At 48.7% G+C, this 12,645-nt stretch overlaps 1 protein-coding gene across 4 annotated transcripts; it reads right to left on the bottom strand.

The window, feature by feature from the left end:
* sin3aa (SIN3 transcription regulator family member Aa) lies at positions 1 to 12,645 on the bottom strand. 4 transcript variants are annotated; one of them, XM_078083161.1, is made up of 22 exons: positions 12,362 to 12,645; positions 11,074 to 11,191; positions 10,483 to 10,699; positions 10,176 to 10,373; positions 9,979 to 10,085; positions 8,927 to 9,212; positions 8,519 to 8,779; positions 8,271 to 8,423; positions 7,958 to 8,113; positions 7,730 to 7,819; positions 7,326 to 7,444; positions 7,019 to 7,229; positions 6,740 to 6,856; positions 5,736 to 5,974; positions 5,441 to 5,624; positions 4,714 to 5,320; positions 3,862 to 4,031; positions 3,607 to 3,780; positions 3,092 to 3,184; positions 2,677 to 2,771; positions 2,196 to 2,388; positions 1 to 1,814 (listed from the first exon to the last, which is right to left on the bottom strand). In XM_078083161.1, exons 2-22 carry the CDS (start codon positions 11,085 to 11,087, stop codon positions 1,584 to 1,586), a joined length of 3,915 nt encoding a protein of 1,304 aa, XP_077939287.1. In that variant the 5' UTR covers positions 11,088 to 11,191; positions 12,362 to 12,645; the 3' UTR covers positions 1 to 1,583. The 4 variants fall into 4 exon arrangements, with proteins under 4 accessions (XP_077939287.1, XP_077939289.1, XP_077939288.1 ...); XM_078083163.1 differs by having other exon boundaries at positions 11,074 to 11,148; positions 12,362 to 12,602; XM_078083162.1 differs by having other exon boundaries at positions 11,074 to 11,188; positions 12,362 to 12,574.

The raw sequence follows: 12,645 nt of genomic DNA, 5'->3' as shown, positions 1-12,645 counted from the left end.
TAGGCTACAAATATCATTTTTATTATTACTTTAAATAACGTCTAAATAAATGGACTAAAGACATGCTCGTGTGACTTCTTCCATTATCAAAAATATGCTGTGGCTGAACGTTTGCAGCAGAAATCTATCCAGTCTATTCACGTGATGAGATTAAATAATCCCCACATCATCACGGACGCTCTTGGTTGTCAAATGGGAGAGGGGGGGGGTTTCTTCTTCTTTTTTTTTTTTTTTAACCAGCCAAATCTCACATTCAGAAGAAAACATGTTATTTGCAGTTTAAAAACTGAAAGACCTGGATACATTTCTACTATTCCACATTTTTTACTACAGAAATTAAAAAGTAAATACATAAAGGAACACACAAAGGGTGAAAAAAAACAGCTATTTCATAAACAACTCCCTTTGGTAAAAACTGTAATAAATGGTCTTGCATTTGTCTTTTTCATGTACATACTAACTTTAGTCATCCATCACTAAAGTCCACAGTAAGCTTGGAAAGTTTACTAGCACAACACAGATCTGTCATAAAAAGTCTGAGACTATATACAGTGTATTTACAACATGAGCGGCATGTGGACAGTCCTCCCAGAATGAGACCAGCGCGTGTGTGTTTGTGCGCGTACAAGCTGGTGTGTTGGCAGAGGGCATTTTAAAAAGGTTGACATCCAGGGCGGCGAGGATCATTCGTGTTAATAGAACTATACATATATATATCTATATAGATATATACACATACAAGACATACTGGAATACACGTCAGTATCTGACATACAGGAAGGTTACAACCTTACAGTCTGAGACCAAACAGTGTTGTGAGGTTGTGATTATTATTATTATTTTAGCTTTTGTAACAGTGCTGTTTCACGTAAACCCGACCGCCCAGTTTGAGGCTCAGGCACCGATTCTAATAATGCTGCCGTGTGTTTCCGAGGAGGAAGAGTGAGCCTCGTTGCGTCTTGTGATACGAACGTAATGGCAGGAATGTCAGAGTCACATCTCTCACGCTCTGTTGTGCTCCCATCCAAAACCCTCCAAACCCTTTCTAAATAAGTGCACTTGTCCACCATATTGTTTCTCCACGGATACTGTAGAAGAACACTAAACATAAAAGAAATCCCTGTATGATTGTTTCACCTCGGTGGGGCTTCGTACTCTGACGGACAAAATCTGTCACTTGAAAGAAATCAAAACCGAAGCTCGGTTGTGACAAAAGTACAAAAAAAAGCACCACTCCACCTCCGATGTGCCCATCGTGTACTTGGCAGCCGGCTAGAAGCTCGGGGGATGTGAGGAGCGGCTCAGAGTGCTGGTACGAGCTCCGGCCTGCGACTAGGTAGTGACAATTCATATTCGTTTTGGCACCAAAGGCCCAGCGGAAAAAATTGGGCCCAGCTAAAAACGCTGGTAAAATCAGTAATCCTGCCGCCCCGGGTGCAACGTACACGGCAGCCAGCTTAACTGTGCTCCCACGTCGACCCTAAAAACACATTAATAAGCCCTCGTCCCCGACCTCCACTCCCGAACCTGTTTCGACTTCAGACACGTCAACCTCCCTCCCGGGTCGAAACCCCCCCCCTCGGCTACGGCGCCTTGCCGGGCGGGCCGTACTTGACGCGGTACTTGTTGATGTTGACGAAGTGCAGGACCTCCGGCTGGCGGCTGGTGGAGCAGGGCAGCAGGCCTTCACGCGCGTCGCCCATCAGCCACTTGTCGGTTTCGGCGGCCATGTCGCCGGTCACGTGCTCCTGGGCCCACGTGTCCACCCAGGCCTGGAAGCGCCTGTGCAGCCGCGTGCTCACCCGCTCGTGTGACTGCGGAAGGAAGCGGGAGGTCGTTAAGGTGGACGGTGACTTTAACAGAGACCATCTTTAACACTGAAGCTCAACGGACTGTACGGAGTCCTCAATGTCTCTGTGAGAAGCAGAGACGGATCCCGCTCACATCTGGCGGCTGCTGGCTCAACCTGCGTTTTGCATGTGTAGATGTGAGAGTCACTATCGATAAAGCAAACTAAACCGTTTGAACAGGCAACAATCAGACTGAAATATTTGTAATATATGGTACTATTGGATTGCTTGTTTAAAAAGAAAAGACACACATGTTGATATGAAACATTTTTATCTCTTGGTAAAAAGGTTTTACGAAAGGTCAAATAATAAATCCTCCTGTATCCAGAGCGGGTTGTTCAGTACCTGGTGAGCTCGCAGCAGGGCGGTGCGTCTGTACATGTAATCCTCAGACTTAAAGACGTACACCATCTTGTAGGAGTTGAGTTTGAACATGCACTCCATCTTCTCCTTCTCCAGGGATTTCTTGCCGCCCTCCAGCGCCTCTTTGTCCAGCTGCTCGCAGCCCTTCTGGTACTTCCGGATCCGTCTCAGATTCCTGGTCGCGAGTGCAAAGACACAACGTGATGAGAGCGACTGGCGGGAGGAGAGGAACGTGTCAGAACCAACCGATCAACGAGGAGGACTCGTGTTCGACTTTGGCACCTGACCTTTACGTGAGCAGTGCCGTTTGGTTTACTTGGACACTGTCTGATGTTATGCAGTAAAATAAAAAGTCCTTACCATTAACATCACCCTATGTTCTCTGCGTCAAAAGACATAAAACTGCTTTCACAATTCAAAAGTATGATTGCGATTTTTGACCAAAACCGATATGAAAACTCACCTGGGAAGAAAAACGGGCTTCTGAGCGAGGTGCTCCCTCAACTCGGGTGTGGTGGAATCTGGGTTCAAGTAGCGTCCGACATAATCCGACCAGCGCTGAGGACAAAGGACAGGCGCAACGCACAATCAAACAATATCACCAAAAGGTTGGCAGTAGATCCTGACTAGTCTTTCCACTCCAGCTGGAAAAGTAGACCCTCTTACCAGACAAAACAGATTTTTATTTGCATTTATTCCGCTGGATGTTTAGTTTCCTCATTGATATGAAGACGATACTCAAATGTAACACACAGCCAATGAGAATCACTCGCTGTAACTAAACATCAATGTGGGAAGTCAGGACTAGTCAAAAGCAAAAAGTCCTTCTAATCCGGCCCGTCCGCCAGCCGTCGCACTCCTGACTGTCGGTTTCTCACCTCGGCCTCCATGGGCTCGTCTGAGTTCTCCTCCTCGGTGTCCAGAAGCTCCACGGTGAGCTGCACCTGCGACCTGCTCCTCGAAAACATCACCTGAGAAAGTGACGAGGAGGAAAGTGTTTTTTAAAAGGCGAACGTTGTCTTTCTGTTCTTTGTAAATCTCTCACTTATGCGGATGCACCCCCCCATGACATCAGGAGGGGTATATGCATGTGGGGGGCAGTTGGCCTGCAGCTGCTTTTACACATAATCAGTGAGACCTCACATTGACATTCAACAGGCCGGCTGATTTGTTAATATTTTAAAATCTAAATTTGAGATTTATTGGTTGCACACATGCACAAATGTAAGAAACCCTCACACTTTCAGGACTCACAGAACAACTTCTCCTGAAATGAACGATAATTTCGCTATTTTCGAAAACTTCTGCGCGTGGTGTCATCATCCAAAGTCCAATTGCATCACCTCTCCCACACCCGAATCTTCCAGTGACCGTAGGAGCTTTCTGCGTTTACCTTGAAGCAGTTCTCATCCGACATGAGCTGCTCGGCTCTCCGCTGATACGTGGCCTCGGCGGGGCTCCGTGAGGACTGGGTGGACGCCGTCCCTCCGTTGGCGCCGCTGGCGCTCTCCGAGAGGTAGAGGTCCGTTACCTGGATGCAGATCTCGTCACTCACGATGTGCTGGAGCTGGGTGGAGGGAAGGAATGGTTTTAAAACAGCCGTGTGACACGAGAGCCCTGCAGGGGGAGAGGACCGCGGGATGCTTGCCTGCCGGACGATGCTCTGGATGAGCTTGTCCATTGTGAAGGCCGTGTAAGCGTGAATGGTGAACATTTCCCTCAGGGAGTCTTCGTACTGGGAAGCCTCCATATTTCCATCCAGCAAATTCCTAACCATCTCCAAGAAGGCTGAGTAGTAATCCTCCACCTCGATGTCCACTGGAGAGAAGAGCAAAAGCAGAAGGTTGTTTTGATCGGCACATTTCCATCAACCGTCTCCAGTAGGCGGCGCTCATTAAGGCACCAGTTCAATTTCACAAAATGAGTGATTTCTAGCTCAATAGTCGGTATGTTTTTTAAGTTTCATTCGCTAAATGAATTCATGTAATTTATACGAGTGAAACCCTTCAAATATAGACCTTCTCTCAGAAAAACGTTTCCCAGATGTCAGTAGCTTGAGAGCTGCTGAGGGAAGCTGAGTGTGTGAGTTGCAGACTGACAGATAACGTCTTCTCCATCAATTCATCCGCTCGCTTCAATATGTTGGATTCATGTTGATGTGTATTTAAAGACCATAAATACAATTCTGATTCTGAAGACATTTACATTTGTGGGGGAAGAAATTGTTTTAAAAAATTGTCTTATCAACCAAAAATTTCGCGACCCCCCCCCCCTGCAGTACCTTCGCGGACCCCTTGGGGGTCGTGGACCCCCTGTTGAAGACCTCTGACTGGAAAGCAAAATAAAACGCTTCAGTCTGGTTCATGCTGAAAAGGGGCAGTTGTGGGAGATTTGGGCCGTAGTGACGTCGGCTTAATCGCGGAAATAACGACCCAAGCAAACAGAAAACCTCTTTCCGGTCCCTTTAACAACACGAGAGAAACAGCCGGTCGTCACTCACTGGGCTCCTTCAGTCGCAGCTGGGTGGCCGGATTGTCGCTCTTCTCCTTCTTCAGTCCCAGGACCTCCCTCTCCCAGTCCCGTTCTTTGACCTCCTCCTGGATCTGTCGCTCCGCCTGGCCGTACAGCCGCAGCAGGCGCGAGCACAGCGTCTGGTGCAGCCGCAGGAAGATGTACCAGTTGTTGTTGACGTAGAAGAGGTTGTATGCGTCGTCGTCGCAGCCGCGCAGCTTCTGCGCCGCCGTGTTGCTGAACAGCAGCTTGGACTTGGAGGGGCTCCCGCCGCCGGGGACGCCGTTGTGCTTTTTGGACGCGCCTCCCTCCGGGTGCGTCTCCTCATCCTCCTCCAGCTCCTCCTCCAGCTCCTCCTCCTCCTCCTCCTCCACGTCGGAGAGCTCGCCCCTCTGGGAGAACAGCATGTCGGGGATGAAGTGGTGGATGATCTGTTTGATCTTGTACTTGTCTTCCTTCTGAATGCCGGTCTGCCGCTTGACGTGGTGGATGATGAGCGCCGCCGCGTCCTCCAGGATCTGGCTGTCCTCGTGCGCCAGCGTCAGCTGGGGGCCGGCGGGCGGGCCGGCGTTCTCCTCGGACGCCTGCTCCTGGCGCTGCGGAGCGAGAACAAATCGACAGTTTTTGGTGACGCCGACCTTGAGGCAAGTCTGGTTCTCGGAGAGTTACGATATCACATTTTTGTATCAGCGCTGGTACAGAAGACAGGAACTCACCTCATCGTAGATGCTTTCGATTTCATTCAGCAGCGACTTGGATCGAAGCACTTTGGTGTCGTTCTGTTTGAAGTTGATGCCTTGGTGGTCGAGGGACTTGAGGTAATACTTCTCGTTCTGCTCCCTCCAGATCTTGTTGAAGCCTCGCTGGGCTTCCCGCCACTCTTCATCCTTGGTCTTTAACCTGGTCGGGGAAGAAGGCGGGAGTCGAATCACGTGTGTGCCTCTGCATCCAAATACACAAATCGGATTGTTAAAAGGACGTTTGGAAAAGGAGTGAGTTGGGGACTCGCACCTCTTCAACACGATGGGGACAGAAACCGCCGGGTTCTTCTTCAGGCCATCGACGATGTCGGGCGCCTTGTCTCCGTATATCCTCTGGATGGCCTTGCGGTGCACGACCTCTGAAGAGCCGCCCAGCGTGTTGTCCAAGCGGAACTTGGCCTGCTCCTCCGCTGACATTCGGGACAACTTCCGCTGTACCGTCTCCAGCAGTCTGATGGTCGCCAGGTTTGTCTCCAGTACCACGTCCAACTGAGGGAGAGAAAACAGGGAGATTTTTTACATCCAATGCAGTGTGTGCGTGACCTTTATCTTTAATAAAATAAAAAATAAAGGTTTAACAAGGGCGGGGTTGGCAACCACATCGCCTTTTCTGACTCACAAACCCATTCAATTGAGTGGTGCTGCATTTGACCTGCAGCTGGTTTCAAAGAGAATTGCTGAAAAATAGTCAGCTTTATTTATTATAAATGAAAAGATTTTCTTAATTTAATCAAACCATTTGGCAGTACCTCCGCTGTCCACTAGATGGAGCTTCTAGAGTGCTACTCTCAGTGTTTCCCCTACCATTATAACAGGGGGGCGCCCCCCGCCCCCCCCTGAAAAAAATGTGCAATTCAACACAAAAAAGAAATCCAACAACCACAAAATGTATATACCCGTATATCTATATATTTATTTTTATATATTAAGATTTTGTTGGGAAAAACATTCTACACATTTTTTTTCTTGTTATTTTTCCACGCACGGCAGTTCCACACTGACATTAATATGTCGCGAATGAGTCCCTGTAGCGCTCGCAGCAGCGTGGCAGAGAGTGACTACCCTGTTCGGCCAACTAATACGCCCCTCCCCCCGGTCGGCTGAACCATTTGCCCGACAACTACACCCCCCCGAAGTTGTAAACCATGGGGAAAAATATGCTCTATAACATTGCTATCTATTACCGTAAACCACTGAGGAATTTTAAAGTAGAAATGAAAAAGCCAAAAGAAAGACGTCTAAGCCCCCTCTCACCTCAAAGCGCTCGTCCTCGCATCGGTAGATATGCTCCTCGTACTGAGTCTTCTTGGAGCTGACAAATGTAGAGTCCTCAGACCAGGAGGGGAAGGAGACCCAGGTGTCATTTAAGACCTGGGAAAAGCAGAAACAAAACACGGTGTCATCTTTAAAGTCGAATTGGACAAACAGCAAGACAACTCATCTTGTAATGAGTGAAACTGTCACAGGATTTGATTCAAAACCCAAATCGCAACATTGTTAATGACGATATTTCTCTTCTTTTCTCCCGCTCACCTCTTTACAAAGTGGAGTTCTGCCGGTGCACTTGGGATGTTGGTAGCTTTTGGGCAGAGCTCTGTAACTGGAACCCAGTCTCTTGCAGGAGGCGTAGTCTATCTCCATGGCGATGCCCTCGGTGGCCCTCTCCTTGGGGTACGCTTCGACGTGGGACATTTCCCGATATCCCAAGAAGTTTTTGAACCAGTTGAACAGCTCTGGGAATTTCCTGTTTGACAAATTAAAGTGAAAACATTTAGACACATTAAACTGTAAAGAAATTAAATATTTGATTCTTCTCCAGGTGAGAGGACGGCGTACTCACCCTAAAAAGGGCAACACCAGCTGAACTAGTTCCGCCCTGGAGATCACCTCCTGGTTAAAGATGACCAGGCATTGCAGGAAGTTGTTGTAGACTTCTGCACTTCGCAAGGCTTTGCGCACCTAAAGTGACAAATCAAAATGAAGAATAATGTGTGTTACATAAAACATTTAAAGTACCGCAACAAAACTGAGTCGTAGTTATCGCGGAAAACTGTACTTGACCGAAGCCGTACGAATATCAAACTATAGATAACCAATTATTAGACACGTGATGAGACAAATGGCTGTAAAACATTTGTAATTCTTTCTTAGTTATTTCCTCCTGCCTTCGAATTCATTTGGTTAACGTTTTCTTTCACATTCACACAAACATGAGACACAGCACACATGAAAAACAAAAGTCACCTTCTCAAAGAAGAGAGATTCTGTTCCGATGCCCTGCTTGCTGGCCTCCGGCCCGGAGGAGTCTTTCAAATTCAATAACTTGGGCTTCTTCTGTGGGGTCACCAGAGTAGCAGAGAGAAGACATCGGTTGAGTCATTTAAAAGAACAAAAAACAAGACAGGAGGGGAAGATAAGAGGAAGCCGGAGGGGACTTCGGGCCGGCGGTAAGCGAGGATTGCTGGCGTGCACCTTGGCAGGGGCCGTGGTCCCGGGAGCCGGATGACGGCGGATCTGGCAGCCGTTCTGATTGGGCCTCTGTTTGTTGTTGAGCTGCAGCTTCTTGGCGGTGCCGCCGTGGTCGTTCCGTACCGACTCGGCCTTCTCAGCTGTGGTCTTACTCAGCAGCTACAAGGAATACACAACGCTGATTAAGACCCGGAGGGGGGGGGTACATGAATTGACTCTGGATCTCCGCAGTGGGATTATTGCAGCAGGTCACAGTGTTGTATGCTGAATGGTGTAAAGTATCTAAACAAGAGAGGGAAACTAAACTGAAGCTCACCACCGAACTGTTGGCATCGGGGAGAAATTGCCCAAACTCTGAGAGCAGGTCCTCCTGGTTCTTGAAGAGTCGAGCCACCTGAGCGTACACCTCCTGCTCCGTCAGGGCCGGGGTGTAGTTCCCACCGGCCTCCTTGGCGTTGCGCTGCTCCTTCTGTAGCGGAGAAGCACGCGTTCACGGCGAATTCATCGCTGGACGTGAGTAACACCGGAGGGCACTGAGGCATCTCACACCATCGCATCACTGACCTGGTACGTGTGGAGGATCTCCAGGAAAGCTTTGTAGATGTCGGGCTGGCCCTGGAAGCGGTTCTTGATCTTGTTGACGTAGTTGATGGCGTGGTTGAACTCCACCGGCTGGTTGTTCTGCGTGGGCGGCCCCGTGGGGGTCCCGGTGGGGGTCCCGCTGAGCGGCGGCAGGAGCAGCATGGGCGGGGAGCGAGGGGAGGTGTACGCGGGGATGGACGGATTGCTCTGGCTGCTCGGCGTCGATGCCTGGGGCGGAAGAGGCTGGGAGGGGCCACAAAGTGAAGAGCGTTGAGACGTATTTAACCAACCAAAAAAAAAAAAACGATTAGAAAACGTTTTAAACCCGTGGAGGCGGGACTAACATTCCATACGGAGTGAGCTCGTCCCTCCATTGTCTGTCACATTCACCTTGCTCATCTTGGCAGGGGGGGGCTGCGTCGGGGGGGGCAGGGCCGTGGTGGCCGGGAGCTGGGGCGGATGGAGGGTCGCCGCTCCCGTTATGGGGATGTTTTGGACCGAAATGCCATGCGGGGTGATGTGGTGGATCTGACCGGGCGTGGTCACGTTGACCAGGTCGGCGCTCTGGACCTCGATCTTGTAGCCAGGTGGCAGGAAGGTGTTGAAGCCCATAATGAGCTCGGGGTGACCTTTGAAGAGCTGCGACACTCTGCTGATGACCCCGGGGGTGTCAATGCTGGGAGAAACATAGATAGATAAATAGAGTAAATCAATTCACATGCACCCTGACAGTCATGCTGTTTGGAATAAACAACAACAGGACAGATGGGAATAGAAATAACTCAATAACTGCTCATCTGTTCCATTAAGTAGGAACTGATTCATAGAACAGTGAAGGAGTGTTGCCTCTAAACTCATTCGAGACATTCACTTCTTAATTAATCAAACTAGAAACTGTTGTACGTTTCCACTTGAAGCATAGTTTTACTCACACGCCTCTGGATTGTTACCCGACAAAATCAGTTGCAAATGCATCTGCATTTATTTTTCCCAGTCTGACAGTTGCGGCTGCCACTTTGAACTTTCAACTGCAGCTTGCTCTACCTGAGAGGTGAGGCGAGAGGCATTCAAAGGGCTCCAACATTGTGGGACATTAGGAGTTTTACAAAAACCTAGACCAGCGTGTGACCTCTGAACTTTAGACTGCTGAGTGACAACTTCGGCAACGGAGACAAGACAAGCTTTTAGTTTTTTTTGGGACACATCGGAATAATTTTTAAAACCTTAAAAACTAATCGACTTCTGCAAGTTGGAGATAAGCAAAGTTATTCTGCTTTTTATTACTAGAAGTGCCGTGCGAATAGGTACCGTTACAAACCTGATCAAGTTAGAACAGAACAAGTTGTAACTTAATGAATGAACATTTTGAGCATTAAGTAGAATGACTTTGAGAGCACATCGTAATAACCGTATTTTTCTGTAAAATCAAAAGGTGGCCTCACCTTTGAGACTTGAACTCTTTCATTATGTCCAGAAAGTCGTTGTAGACCTGAGGGTGGTTGCCAAACTGCAGTTTCACTTGATCCAAGTAAGACAGAGCATCTTCTACCTTTAAGACAGAGAGGAGGAAAAGTCAGTTTCAACAGCCTGCCAATGTGATTTTTTAAATAAAATAAAAAATAAAAAGGGGCTGACTGACCTTGAGCCTCTGGAACTGTTGGCCCTGTGGGGAGGCCTGAGGAGCAGCTGTATGGCTGTGCCCGGACATCACCGAGGGCCCAAGGGTCTGGACTGCCGGGCCGTGGTGGTGGGACCCCACGTGGATGGCGGGGTTCGGGGTGTGCGAATGCCCGCCGCTGTTCTGGGCCACGTTAGAAACCTGGGAGAGCAGAGACACCTATGACAACGATGGGAAGAAGTTAAAACTTTAGTAAATCTGTGGCCTGTGACTTAAAGCTGCATTTAAGCTTAAAGCTGATCTGCAGGTTGAAAAGTTCAGAGTTCACCTGGTATGCCTGGGGGACGGAGTACTGGGGGCCTGCTGTGGGCTGCATGTTGTCAGACACGGCCTCATACACCGCCGGGGGAGGAGCGGGGGCGAGGACGCGGTGCTGGAAGGCCTCCGCGTTGCCAGCTAGGCGCTGCTGCTGGGATGCAAAAACCGTTTCCTGATCCTCCAGTCGCCGCTTCATTATGAACTCATTCTGGTGAGAGCCGAGAGACCTGCAAACCAACGAGAACAGGCATCTTATTTCACACTGGCAGTTATCGGAATCTAGTAAATCAGCTTTCTGATGTTATTAAATACCAAAATAAATACAGCTAGCGGCAGAAAGACATTTTTTCTTCAACTCATTGATGCACGCTGTTCCACTTCTGTTGTGACTGACTGAAGCCCCCAAATGGATTTAGAGGCCCAAAGATGCCCCGGGGTTTACAAAAGTCAACTACATGGCAGCGTATTGATTCATTGACGTGTGATGCTGCATGGCAGTTTTACTTTGTGCTATAGCGTACTAGGTCAATGTAAGATTAGGTTTGAGTGGGTCTGATTCAACTTTAACTTTAAGTCTTGAGACTTTCTGGCAGCCACAAACCTAGAATTTGACATTCAGGAGATGTGCTGAGAGGTGCTGTGTGGCCCCGGCCCCCAAACCTGAAGCTCCATCCTTCTATGTAGGGAACAACAGAGCAGCAGCATCAGGCAAAAGGCTGCTGCAGAGAGGGTGGAGCAACAGGATGCAAAACAGATCAACTTTATGTGTGCATACGATTGGCAAAACGAGTTGCTGCTTGTTTTATTTTCATACATTTTATACTCCTAGATATAAATAACGGTTTAATTACTTACTAGACTTGTTTTGTGTAAATCGATTCTCAACATATTGGAACTGCATAACATGCAATAAACACTAAAGCTGCTCACAACAGTTGTAGGGTGATTAATACATATTATTATTAATGTATAACATATATAAGTTACGCGCTAAGTTGATCGAGTTGTTAACTTCACTGAACGCATTTGATTGGCTGCTGAGACTGCGAGCTCAACACACAGCCTACGTCATCGATGCAACAAACAGGTGCTGTGGGAGCAACGCGGTCGGCCGGCCGTCCACAACTTCATAAGCATCGGAACAAATTCCGAGAAGACAGATCGATAGAAACCCAACGGAGCAAGAATGTATTACGTTCCATTACGATCAGAAGTGACACAATGGCCTTCTGCAAAAAGTCTGCAGGCTGCAGCATTCACAGAAGCCTCGACTTCACCCGGTGCCGTAACGCTATTAGCCACGCAACAGACTAATACGCCCAACTTATGTCCGTTAGCCACACGTTAACAACCGTTAGTTGACCACGGCGCTTCGCCGTCCACTTTTATGGCCTGACGAAGCACCGACCTCGAGTTACAGCGCGACGCTTCCCCCCTCGCCCGCCATTTAGAGCGTGGCGCAGAGACCGCCGCACATTACACCCCACCTCAGGGAGGAGGGAAGGAAGTGGCCGCATATGCAGCTTCACGGTGTACGAAAGCATTTCTCTCTTATTTTCGACACCGGGAACTCGTTTTGTCGACTCGGTCTGCGAGCTGCCAGTTAGCTGCTAGCTAGCTAATGTAAACAACACGAGTGGTCCCGACGCCGCGCAACGTCCGGGGCTACGCACATGCAGCTAACAGTTAGCCTGTTTCAGCAAAGCATATAGCTACCTGAAGCCACTTTTAGCTATCGATTCATAAGGGAACCCCTATCGGATGTAGTTTCGAGTGAGCGCCACCCAAATAAAATCCGATTCCCTGTGTGGTGTACTCAAAACGTCCGCTAACGTTAGTGATGTAGCCAAAGCTGCGTTAGCTTGCTGAATGGATTCAGCTGAACTCACCCCTCTCCCAAATAGCAACGTAAGATCCCAACGGATATTTCGATAATCCGATATTTCTGGTGTAAGCGCTACGACTCTGGCCGGGGAAGATGCCAAAGTGTGTTCTTATAGCAACTGATCAGTGGCGTGTGATTTAAAAATAAACAATTTAAGCGGTGAGCTGCAAAGTGAAAAGCTCACAGAGAGAGGAAAACAATCTCCGTTCGGTTTGGTCTGAAAGGGAGGCGGGGTTTCCACATATGGCCCCGCCCCCACAGAGGCATCATTGGTCAGTTCGTTTAGAG

The sequence above is a fragment of the Gasterosteus aculeatus genome, chromosome X, assembly GCF_964276395.1.
Source record: "Gasterosteus aculeatus chromosome X, fGasAcu3.hap1.1, whole genome shotgun sequence".
Classification (NCBI taxonomy): domain Eukaryota; kingdom Metazoa; phylum Chordata; class Actinopteri; order Perciformes; family Gasterosteidae; genus Gasterosteus; species Gasterosteus aculeatus.
This window is presented reverse-complemented; position numbering and strand designations above follow the sequence as displayed.